General features: G+C 43.2%; 1 protein-coding gene across 1 annotated transcript in view; it reads right to left on the reverse strand.

Moving 5' to 3' along the window:
- Positions 1-13491, reverse strand: part of poln (polymerase (DNA directed) nu) — a 247595-nt gene that overhangs the window by 53099 nt on the left and 181005 nt on the right. The window contains exon 15 of the mRNA XM_072257436.1: positions 9578-9709. Coding sequence (XP_072113537.1) covers positions 9578-9709 — 132 coding nt within the window. The remainder of the gene's footprint in view (positions 1-9577; positions 9710-13491) is intronic.

The following is a 13491-nucleotide window of genomic DNA, read 5'->3' on the forward strand; positions in this document are numbered from 1 at the left end:
ATGTCTTTCACCAATCGACTTCCCAGCTCTTTACTTCACCCCTCCCCTCTCCCAGTTTCACCTATCACCTTGTATTTCTTCCTCCCCTCTCCCAACCTTCTTACTCTGACTTCTCATCTTTTTTCTCCAGTCCTGATGAAGGGTCTCCAGCCTGAGATATCGCCTGTTTACTCTTTTCCATAGATGCTGCCTGGCCTGCTGAGTTCCTCCAGCATTTTGTGCGTGTTGCTCAGATTTCCAGCATCTGCAGATGTTCACTTGTTTAGGATCCTAACCTTCATTAGATTCACACTAACGTTTAGATTTACTTATCACATGTCCTGTACTTCAAAACTTACAGTGATACGTGTCATTTCCATTAACCTTGTGATGTGGTGGAGGCAGCCACTCATTCTGGTGCGAATTTAGCATCCCACAATGTTCACCATAACAACAGCAACAGCAAAACTAGCCCCTTTTCCATCCCATCACCCACCAAACTAGAAGCAGTGTAGCGGTTTGAGAAGTTGACTCAGCATCATAGTCTCATGGGTAGTAGGGGTGGGTGATAAGTGAACACAGCACAGTACGGGCCCTTCAGCTCACGATGTTTTAATCTAACTCTTCCTTCTCACATAGCCCTCTATTCTTCTATCATCCATGTGCCTATCTAAGAGTTTCTTAAATGTCCCTGTTGTATCTGCCTCCACCACCTCCCTTGCCAGGGCATTCCATGCACCCACCACTCTTTGTGTAAGAAGTTACCACTGACATTCCACCACCCCCCCATACTTTCCTCCAATCACATTAAAATTACGACCCCTTGTATTAGCTATTTCCACCCTGGGAGAACGTCTCTGGCTGTCCACTCTATCAACTTGTACCCCTCTATCAAGTCTCTTCTCATCCTCCTCCTCATGAACATGGAAGCAATGACAGCGAACAGAACATACAGCAAAGGAATAGGCCCTTTGGCCCACAATATTGAGGAAAGTCAATTAAATTAGTAAGCAAATGGCCAAATAAACTAATCTCTTCTGCCAACACAATGTCCATATCCCTCCATTTTCCTCACATTCATATGCCGATCTAAATGTTTCTTAAAGGTCCTTATTGTATATACCTCTATCACCACCCCAGGCACTGCATTTGAAATATCTTTATTGTCATTGCATAGTACAATTTGTCATGCGCTAATACAGCGAAAATGAGTTTGCAACTCTCACACTCAATGCTATAAAACAAATGAAATAAACAAACAATAAATAAAATCAAGTAACCAGCCAGTACAAGCAATGTCCAGCAGTACAAAAGCGCAACTCAGATGCATGACAGCCATAAAACCCGTATTAAAGTAGCAATATAACAAATTTATGGATGATGCTTGATTGATTGGTTCAGAGCAATTATAGCTCTGGGGAAAAAGCTATTTTTCAGTCTGGAAGTGCGGGCATAGAAAATTTTATAACATCTGCCTGATGGAAGAAGTTCAAACAGATGATTGCATGGGTGCGTATGGTCCTTCCAGATGCTTGTAGCTTTCCTTAGACAGTGAGAGCTGTAGGTGTCCTCCAGGACTGGGAGCTGTGTCCCGATGATCTTCTGTGCACTAGAGACGACCGGGAATTATAGACCAGTTAGCCTAACGTTGGTGGTGGGGAAACTGCTGGAGTCAGTTATCAAAGATGTGATAACAGCACATTTGGAAAGAGGTGAAATCATTGGACAAAGTCAGCATGGAGTTGTGAAAGGAAAATCATGTCTGACGAATCTCATAGAATTTTTTGAGGATGTAACTAGTAGAGTGGATAGGGGAGAACCAGTGGATGTGGTATATTTGGATTTTCAAAAGGCTTTTGACAAGGTCCCACACAGGAGATCAGTGTGCAAACTTAAAGCACACGGTATTGGGGGTAAGGTATTGATGTGGATAGAGAATTGGTTAGCAGACAGGAAGCAAAGAGTGGGAATAAATGGGACCTTTTCAGAATGGCAGGCGGTGACTAGTGGGGTACCGCAAGGCTCAGTGCTGGGACCCCAGTTGTTTACAATATATATTAATGACTTGGATGAGGGAATTAAATGCAGCATCTCCAAGTTTGCGGATGACACAAAGCTGGGTGGCAGTGTTAGCTGTGAGGAGGATGCTAAGAGGATGCAGGGTGACTTGGATAGGTTGGGTGAGTGGGCAAATTCATGGCAGATGCAATTTAATGTGGATAAATGTGAAGTTATCCACTTTGGTGGCAAAAATAGGAAAACAGATTATTATCTGAATGGTGGCCGATTAGGAAAAGGGGAGGTGCAACGAGACCTGGGTGTCATTATACACCAGTCATTGAAAGTGGGCATGCAGGTACAGCAGGCGGTGAAAAAGGCGAATGGTATGCTGGCATTTATAGCGAGAGGATTCGAGTACAGGAGCAGGGAGGTACTACTGCAGTTGTACAAGGCCTTGGTGAGACCACACCTGGAGTATTGCGTGCAGTTTTGGTCCCCTAATCTGAGGAAAGACATCCTTGCCATAGAGGGAGTACAGAGAAGGTTCACCAGATTGATTCCTGGGATGGCAGGACTTTCATATGATGAAAGACTGGATGAACTGGGCTTGTACTCGTTGGAATTTAGAAGATTGAGGGGGGATCTGATTGAAACGTATAAAATCCTAAAGGGATTGGACAGGCTAGATGCAAGAAGATTGTTCCCGATGTTGGGGAAGTCCAGAACGAGAGGCCACAGTTTAAGGATAAAGGGGAAGCCTTTTAGGACCGAGATGCAGAAAAACTTCTTCACACAGAGAGTGGTGAATCTGTGGAATTCTCTGCCACAGGAAACAGTTGAGGCCAGTTCATTGGCCATATTTAAGAGGGAGTTAGATATGGCCCTTGTGGCTAAAGGGATCAGGGGGTACAGAGGGAAGGCTGGTACAGGGTTCTGAGTTGGATGATCAGCTATGATCATACTGAATGGCAGTGCAGGCTCGAAGGGCCGAATGGCCTACTCCTGCACCTATTTTCTATGTTTCTATGTTTCTATGACCCGCTGAAGTGCTTTCCTATCAGCTGCTGTACAACTGAGATACCGCACAGAGATGCAGTATGTTAAGATGCTCTCTATGGTGCAGCGGTAAAAGGTCGCCAGCATCTGTTCAGGTAGACCAGCTTTCTTCAGCGTCTTGAGGAAAAACAAGCGTTGCTGTGCTTTCTTAACTATTGTGGTGGTGTTAGTGGACCATGTAAGGTCTTCTGACATATGTATTCCCAGAAACCTGAAACTCAGGTTTCAGACACCCACTACTCTCTGTGTAAAAAACTTGCCCCTCACATCACCATTGAAATTACCCCTCTCTCACCTTAAAAGTTTGCCCTCTGGTATTAGACATTTCAACTCTGGGGAAAAAAGATATTGTCTGTTTACTCTATCTATGCCTCTCATTATCTTATAAACTCCTATCAAATCTCCCTTCAGCCTCTGGCACACCAGAGAAAACAAACCAAGTTCATCCAACTTCTTATTACAGAACGTGCTCTCTAATCCAGGCAGCATCCTGGTAAACCTTATCTGCACCCTCTCTAAAGCCTTGACATCCTTCCTATAATGGAACTATATGCAATACTCCAGATGCGGACTAACTAGAGTTTTATAAAGCTGCAGCACAACTTTTGAACTCAATGTTTTGACTAATAGAGACAAGCATGCCATATGCCTTCTCAACCTCCCTATCAATGCTGTAGCCACTTTCAGGGAGATATGAACTTCACCCCAAGATCCCTCTGCTCATCAACCCTGTTAAGGGTCTTGCCTTACGGAGCAGTGGAGTGAATGAATGTGTCAGAAGAGAGGTTTTCAAGAAGGAAAAGTATTTCATATTCCTTACAGAAGGCATCCCATTGAAGAAACCGACCCACAACACTTCAGCACCCCTGTGCCATTGGCTTGCATGTCCTATGTGAGTTGATGTGTAAGGAAACTGTGTGGTACCAGGCACCATTCAAGCCACCAAATTGATCTTTTTTTGTCACCTTTTTTTTAAACTCAAGGGAAGAGAGCACGAGACCCAGGCAACTGAAGGTGCAAACTGAGGATGATATAGAAATAGATCTCCCTGCAGAGATTTAAGCATGAGGTAATCCGAGAGATAATAAATTCAAATCCAAACACTGCAATCGGGAAATTGAAATTCAGTGTCACAATAAGAGGGAATCTAAAGGTTTAAAAAATCTGCACAAAGCTGCCAGATTATTGTGAAAATGCGATTTGTTCACTAATGTCTTTAAATGGAGGAAACTTGGTTTTCTCACCCTGTCTGACCTAACTGGGGCAGACCATTTCCAACGATACTTAACTTTCAACAGCATCGTGCATCAGATCTGTGAGCTAGCAGATGTACTGGCTGACTGTGCTGATGAATCTGACCTCCTTCCCACTCACCTGGGGTCACCTATCACCTGCCAGTTGTATTCCTACCCCCCTCCACCTTCTTATTCTGGTGCCTTCCCCCTTCCTTTCCAGTCCTGATGAAGGACGTCAGCTCAAAACATTGACTGCATATTCCTTTCCATAGATGCAGCCTACTGCTGAGTTCCGCTAGCATTTTGTGTGTGTAACTCTGGACTTCCAGAATCTGCAGAATCTCTTGTGCTTATGAAGCTGGCCATCTCTTCTTTGTTAGTACAATGAAGCTGTGGTAATGCAAGATGCTGGTGAGGCCACATTTAGGCTACTGTGTACAGTTTTGATCACCCTGTTAAGAGGAATGTATAAACTGGGAGTCCTGAAAAGATTTATCAAGATCGTGAACACTAGAGATCCTCCAGGTGCTGGAAATCTTGAGGGCCACACATAAAGGGCTGGAGAAGCTCAGTAGGTCGAGCAGCAGGAAAGGAATAAACAGTCGATGTTTCGGGCCAAGGCCTTTTATCAGGACTGGAAACGAAGGGGGAGAGGGGAAGGAGTACAAGCTGACAGGTGATTCATGAGACCAGGTTAGGGATGGTGGGGGGGCAACGGGAAGAATGAAGTAAGAGGCTGGAAAGTGATTGGTGGAAGAAGTAAAGAGCTGAAGAAGAAGGAATCTGATAGGAAAGGACAGTGGACCATGGAAAAAAAGGGAAGAGGAGGAGAATCAGAGGGAGGTGATGGGCAGGTGAGGAGAAGAAAAGGGATAAGAGGGGAGCCAGAATTAGGAATGTTTAAAGAGAGAAAGGGAGGGGGAGAAATTAGTGTTCATAGTACAGGGTGCTGTCTGAACTTGAGGCCCTTAGTTAAATGAGAGTATGTAGACGAGGACTTAATTCCCCGGAACATTGGGGATTGAGGGGCGACCTGAGAAAGGGTCATAGACAGGGTGAAAGCACATGGTCTTTTTTCTAGGGAGAGGATGGTAAACACGACACAATAGCTTTACGATCAGAGACGAGGGATTTAAAAGGGATGTCAGGGTAGCTTCTTGACACAAAGGGTGGTGCATATTTGGAATGAACTGCCAGAGAGTGAATGAGCAGACAACACCAAAGCCCTTGACTGTAAAGTAGTGGATGTGGCTCAGGCCATCACCAGTAAAGCCCTCCCCACCTACATCCACATGCAATGCTTTTGCAGGAAAGCAGCGTTCATCATCAGGGAACCCCACCATCCAGGTCACGCTCTCTTCTCGCTGCTGCCATCAGGAAGAAGCTACAGGAGCCTCAGGACTCACACCAGCATATCAGGAACAGTTAATACCCCTCAACCATCAGGCTCTTGAACGAAAGGGGCTAACTTCACTCAACTTCACTTGCCCCATCACTGAACTGTTCCCACAACCTATGGACTTACTTCCAAGGACTCTTCATCTCACATTCTCGATATTTATTGCTTATTTATTTATTATTATCATTATGTCTTTCTTATTATTTGATAGATTTATAGATAAATAAATCTCAGGACTGTGGTGACGTATATATACTTTGATGATTCCTGGAATGCAGGGGCTAACATATGAGGAGCGTCTGTCGGCTCTTGGATTGTATTCATTAGAGTATAGAAGAATGAGAGAGGATCTCATAGAAACATTTCGAATGTTGAAAGGGTTGGACAGAGTAGATGTGGAAAGGTTGTTTCCCTTGGTGGGTGAGTCCAGGACAAGAGGCCATAGTCTTAGAATTAGAGGGTACCCAGTTAAAACAGAAATGAGGAGAAATTTTTTTAGTCAGAGGGTTGTGGATTTGTGGAATTCGTTGCCACATATGGCTGTGGAGGCCCGATCATTGAGGGTGTTTAAGGAGAAGATTGACAGGTATCTAATTAGTCAGGGTATCAAGGGATATGGGGAAAAAGCCAGAAATTGGAACTAGATGGGTGAATAGTTTAGCTCATGGGGGAGCTGCGGAGCAGACTCGATGGGACGAATGGTCTACTTCTGCTCCTTTGTCTTGTGATCTTGTGATCATATATTTACTTTGACTTTAAACAATATTAACGTTTAAAAGCTATCCAGATAAGTATATGAATAGAAGCGGTTTAGAGGACAGGCATAGCCATTAGTGTAACGCTATTACAGCCCAGCGAGCTGGGATCAATTCCACCACTTGCTATAAGGAATTTGTACGTTCTCCCCATGACCACATGGCTTTACTCTGAGCACTGCGGTTCCTTCCCACATTCCAAAGACATTGGTCACAGTGTAATTTTGTGGGATGGACTCACTTGGCTGGAAGGGCCTGTTACTGTGCTTATCACTACATAAAATGAAATGGAAAATAAAAAATAAAGCAGGCAGATGAGACTAGCTCACTGGGCAACACAACTGACAGGGATGAGTTGGGCCGAAGGGCCTGTTACCATGTTGTTTAAGGAGATAATTTCACTCAACTTCACTTGGCCTATTAATGAATTGTTCCCACAACCTGTGGACTCACTTTCAAAGACTTTTCACATCATGTTCTCGATATTTATAGCATATTTATTTATCACTATTTTTTTTCTTTTGTATTTGCAAGGTCTGTTTTTTTTTTGCACACTGGTTGTTTGGCCTCCTGTTGGACATGATCTTTCATTGATTCTATTGTGTTCGTTGGACCTACTGTGTATGCGCGCAAGAAATTGAATCTCGGGGTTGTATATGGTAACTTATGCACTTTGATAATAAATTTCCTTTGAACTTTGAACCTTGATGAATTTGTGACTCTGAAAGGGAAGAGGATGAGTAGTTTCAAGTTCCTGGATGTCAATATCTCTGAAGATCTATCCTGGGCCTAACATATTGATGTAATTACAAAGAAGACACGAAAGTGACTATACTTCATTCGGAGGACAATTGGAATGTCACCAAAGATACTCGTAAATTTCTACAGATGTGCCATGGAGAACATTCTAACTGGATCCATCACTGTCTGTTATGGAGGGTCACTGCACAGGATCAGAAAAAGTTGCAAAAGGTTGTAAACTCAGCCAGCTCCATCACTGGCAGAAGCCTCCCCAACATCTAGGACACCATCAAAAGGCAATGCCTCAAAAGAGGTGGAATCCATCATTAAGGATCACCATCAACCAGGACATGCCATCTTCCTATTGCTACCATCAGGGAGGAGGTGTATATAGATATAGATATGTGTGTGTGTGTGTGTGTGTGTGTGTGTGTGTGTGTGTGTGTGTGTGTGTGTGTGTGTGTGTGTGTGTGTGTGTGTATATAATAATTAATAGTTTTTGTATTATGCATTAGAATGTACAGCTGCCACCTGCCACAAAACAACAAATTTCACAACATATGGCCATGATATTAAGCCTGATTCTGATTCTGACTCTGACTACAAGTGCTCTGGCAGAGATCTCTGTAATCTGAGAATAAGTTTAAAAATAAAGAACTGAATGGTCTACTTTCCATCAGATTTACAGACTGTGTTAGTCCCAAATTAATTATGCATTGTGGAAAAGCTTGCATAGCTAAAAAGTTATTGGTCAGTCCAATCAGCAGAGTGGCGTAGTGAGTAGAGCCACTGCCTCATACGCCAAAGATACAGGTTCAATCCTGCAGTCGGCTGCTGCCTGTGTGGGGTTAGTATGCAACGACATAACCACAGGTCGGCCCACATCCCAAATGCCTGTGGATCAGTAGGTTAATTGGCCACTGCTAATTGCCCCCAGTCAAGGTGGTTGTAAGAACTAGGGAAGAGTTAGAAACATAGAAAACCTACAGCACAATACAGGCCCTTTGGCCCACAATGCTGTGCCGAACATGTATTTACTTTAGAAATTACCCAGGGTTACCCATAGCCCTCTATTTTTCTAAGCTCCGTGTACCTATCCAGGAGTCTAGAAAAATAGAGGCCTGTGGGTAACCCTAGGTTAACGGATGTGTGAGGAGAATTAAAAATTTGGATAATTGTAGGATTAGTGTTCATGGTCAGTGCAGTCCTGGTGAGCAGAAGGGCCTGTTTCCATGCTGAATAACCCTATGACTCAATGACTCTGTAAAACATTGCTATATATAGAGATCAAAGCCAAGGATTAATTGGAGACGTCAACGGTAATACAACGATGAATCGCAATACATTAGAGGCATATGATTATCTTGTGCATAAGTTTTAAATCTGAGTAAATTAGTTGGAGAATAACTATTGGAGAAAAAAACAAAATATTATCTGCTAGAGTAAGATAGGTGTGAATTCTTTTGCATTAAAATGCAGTTTAGATCAGAGTTACAATATAGCAGCACTGCCTCCTGAAAGTTCTGCAGCAGAGAATTCCAAGGAAAGGAGAAGAACATAGAATATACAAAACTGTAGAAGAAGAAGAAGAATAGCCCTTAACTCGGCAGTGGAGTTATCGGGGCACCGTCATGACGGTGTTTCCATAGCAAGCTATTCTTGTTTTTAAGAGGTCCAGTTGCTGGCTCGACACTCAACCCGACTTGGATTCGAACCCGGGAACCTTCGCTCCGGAGTCCGGCGCTGATATTATTGCGCCATCATTCTTCTTCTTCTTCATATCCCTGTATTCTCTGTATATTCATGAGTCACAGAGTAATACCACACAGGTACCTGCCTGCACCCTGGCAGTACGTTCCAGACACCCACCACTCTGTGTACAAAATGTACTCCACACATACTTGAACAATCCTCCTTCACCTTAAATGCATTCCCTCTAGTCATTAGACATTGTGACCATGGGGGAAAAAAATTATTAAGGATCCCCATCACCCAGTACTTGCCTTCTTCTCATTGCTACCATCAAGGAGGAGGTACAGGAGCCTGAAGACACGCACTCAATGTTTCCTAAACAGCTTCTTCCCCTCCACCATCACATTTCTGAATAGACAATAAACCCATGTACATCACTTCTTTTTGTTTGCTTTCTTTTTGCACTACTTAATTTAATTTACACATACTGTATATTTCTTATTGTAATTTATAGTTTGCAATGTAACTAATTCCCATGCAAAACAACAAATACCATGACATATGCCAGTGATATTAAACATGATTCTGACTAATGAAAGCTGGCAATGTCCATGGAAGGGGATTTCCTAAATATTGAGGGAGACTGAGAGAAACAACAGATTGGCGTCTTCGTGCAATGAATTTATACACACCATAGCAGGGCAATCATTACAACCCACCTTGCTGGTGACACTGCTGAATGGTTCTCTGAGTAAATGTGCGAACCTCCTTATACTTCTGCAGGAAGCTTTCGATAAACTGGCCAGCTTGAATTGCAGACACACCGAGACACTCAGACAGACGGTCTTTACCTACAGAGACAAACAAGAGTATTTCTAAAACTAGTCAATGTTTCAAATGAAAAAGAACAGATCACCGCGTATGTTTCCTCTGGGTGCTCTGGTTTTCTCTCACATTCCAAAGATGTACGGGTTCAGAATCAGAATCAGGTTTATTATCACCGGCACTTGACGTGAAATTTGTTAACTTAGCAGCAGCAGTTCAATGCAATACGTAATCTAGCAGAGAGAAAAATAATAATAATAAATAAAATAATAATAATAATAATAAACAAGTAAATCAATTACGTATATTGAACAGATTTTAAAAATCTCGTAAAAACAGAAATATTGTACATTAAAAAAATGAGGTAATGTCCAAAGATTCAATGTCCATTTAGAAATCGGATGGCAGAGGGGAAAGAACTGTTCTTGAATCACTGAGTGTGTGCCTTCAGGTTTCTGTACCTCCTACCTGATGGTAACAGTGAGAAAAGGGCATGCCCTGGGTTAACTGGTGTAATTGGACAGCGCATGTTCATTGGGCCAGAAGGGTCTTTTACCGCTCTGTATCTATGATCTTGAGGCCCCCTGTTGGTTGGAATTGAGCATGGATGCTGCATCTCAGCGCTCTATCTGATATGCAAGCCAGTACTCAAGTCAGGCGGTACAATATAAGAGAGAAAGCTGTTGCCCATGCAGCAGGGTACCTCGCTCCAGGCAGCAGATGAATCCAAAGGAACGGGAGAGACCAATACAGTTTGGCACCAGCAGCCTCGCAGGAGTTGCCAGTCAGTGTTGAACTCAACGTAGGACTGGCTTAGGGATGACAGCTCCGGATTTTTCCTTCAGAGTTTATTCCCAAAGCCTGCCCAATGAGTGGGTATAGCCACAAGGCAGCGGAGGTTTGAGATCAAGAGTTTTCCTTCTCCTATATGAGCTGGCAACCACGGCTGACGTGTAAACTCCTTACACTGTAATATTGTAATGATAAATAAGTAATGATAGTAACAATAACAGACAGCTAAGTATTTTTCAGAGACACAAGAGACTACAGACACTGAAATCTGCAGCAGCAAACAAAACACTCAACAAAAGCTTTTTAAGTTGACACAATTGACCACAACAGTCTCCTAGATTGCCCGAAGAATTGGGTTGGCCTCTCAAATAGTGCCCTCAATTGCTGTCACAACCACGGATTCGACAGCACAGCAGATACAGCAATTGCGCTCCTGAATGTGCATGTGTCAGCTAATTATTATTTCATTGTGATAGTATTTAACTCCATTCTTTTTGTCTTAGCTCTTGTTGAGACTTGAGCAAAGCACCACAATGTTTCACTGCCTGCTTGCATTCGACCTTGCCTGAGAAATTGGATTGTCGAGTCAACTAACTCTGAAGACTAGTGGTATTCATTTTATATTTAGTTATTCCTTTCAGCCGCAGTGTTGACTTAGCTTTCCATTTGAGAGTTTTAGTTAATGGCCCTGTTTGCCCTAGCATTTATTGTTTTCTTTTCCCCCTAACTCTGTTCGCATTGAAGTATGTGAACTACTGACCTGCTTCACTGTCTCTGGCTCCGCACTTCAATAGGTAGGTTCAATAGGTGCATTTAATGTCAAAGAAATGTATACAACATCCTGAAATTCTTGGGCCATATCTGAATGCAGTGGCAATTGGTTTTGCTCATATCTTAGAGAGAAATTTTTTTGTCTGTCTTGGAGACTAATTTTCTAACAGATAAGATGTGCCTTTTGGTGTTGCTCAGGGAGGCTGTCTGTGCCCCCTCCTCTTCTCCTTATACATGGTCCCTTTAAGAGACATCATTACAGAGCATAATCTTGATTTCCACTGTTATGCAGATGACAAACAATTGCATATCTCGGTTGAGCCTGATGATGATAATAACACCCTATCGTCTCTGACTTCTGGTACGGCTGCAATAAACAAATGGATGAGCAATAATCTCCTAAAACTAAATGAACATAAAAAAGCAGAGTTCCTCCAGCTTTTCATAAGTATATTTTCATCTCTGCACAGCACTTTCCAATGGAAATATTTTCATGTTGTGAGAGATTAAATTGGTAAATTGATTTATTATTGTGACTTGTGAAAGGTGTAGTGAAAAACTTGGAAAAAAAACTTCAAAATTTATGTTCTGTTGAGTGCACTGCCAGACTGAATCAGGCTGTCCAAAACGAGAACTGAATGACTTCCTGAAAGGTGGAAATGTTCAGAGCTGTGGGAGAGAGTGAGCTAGTGGGATTCGTTGGATTGCTCTTAGGTGGAGACAGCACGGTTTTGATGGGCATGTAACCCCATCTTGTGCTGTAACGTTTTGAGATTTTGAGAATGTTGGTTTATTATGGTCAATACAGTGAAGCCTGTTTTGCATACTATTCATACAGATCAGTGCACTGAGGTAGAAACAGGTTTGAAAAGAGTATCATTGCAGACTAAAGCGTAAAAGCTACTGAAGAAGGGCAATGCAGGTAAATAATAAAGTGCAAGATGATAGTGAGGTAGATTGTGAGGCCAAGAGCCCATCTTATTGTACAAGAGATCCATTCAAGAGTCTGATAACAGTGAGGAAGAAGCTGTCCTTGAGCCTGGTGGGATGTGTTTGCAGGTTTTTGTATCTTCTTCCCAGTAGGAGAGGGCACTGTATGTCTGGGCTGGGTGGTCTCATCGGGGCAATAGAGGAAGCCACAGATTGACATACAAAACTGGGGAGTGAAATTAAGTGGGTAGCCCCTGAAGGAGTGTAGCTAATAGTCTGATAACAGTGGGACAGAAATTGACATTGAGTCTAGTGGTGCATGCTTTCAGGTTTTAGCGTCTTCCATCCGATGAGAAGAGGGGAAGAGCCCAGGGCGGGTGGGGTCTTTTATTATGCTGGCTGCTTTCTTGACACAGTGAGGAGTGTAGCTAGAGACCGTAAAGAAGAGGCTGGTTCCTGTGATGTGCTGAGCTGTGTACACAAATCCTGTGCAGAGCAGTTGCCATACCAAGCTGTTATTCATTCAGAGAGAATGTATTTCAATGGTGCATCAATAAAAATTAGTAAGAGATGGCGGGGAGTATGCCAAACCTCTTTTGCCTCCTGAGGAAGTTGGGGCGTTGGAGAGTTTTTGTGGCTTTAGCATCGATGTGGTTGGACATGGACAGGCCATTGCTGATGTTCACACCTAGGAACTTGGAGCTCTCTACCCTCCCAGCACCATTGATGTAGGCATTGAAAACATAAACAGGCGCAGGGAAATACCGCTGGCCCCTCGTTCTACCTCCACCATTCATTAAGATCATGGCTGATCTTCACTTCATTTTTCTGTACTAACCCTATATTACCTAATTCACTCGATATCCAAAAATACATTGTTTTCCTTTGAATTCGGGAGGAGAAGATGGCGGCACGACACAACGCGCGCAGCTCTCCGGTGAAATGATATCATATCTGTTAAATAGGGGCCGTGGACAATTCTGATTTGATGGAGACAGACGTGAAAGCACAGAGGAACATCTGGAGAAATTTCTGAAATGCCTGGTTCGCTGCCGCTGCTACTGTGCTATCGAGAATCTCCAGAGGGAAGGCCCCAAAATCCCCGGCTTTGCCTGCTGCTGCTGGCGACTGAGGCTGGGGTCGAAGCATTCGGCAGAGATGATGCTCGGTACTCGGTGTCGGAGGGCTGATTGGAGCTCGAAGTTTTTGGACAGCTCAGAGTTGGACTGTGGTCAGGCATGGCAGGGAGAGTTTTCTTCCTTCTCCCGTCTACGTGAGATGTGGGACTTTCCAGAGACTTTGAACTTTTTTGCTG

Source organism: Mobula birostris, chromosome 5 (genome assembly GCF_030028105.1).
Source record: "Mobula birostris isolate sMobBir1 chromosome 5, sMobBir1.hap1, whole genome shotgun sequence".
Classification (NCBI taxonomy): Eukaryota; Metazoa; Chordata; class Chondrichthyes; order Myliobatiformes; family Myliobatidae; genus Mobula; species Mobula birostris.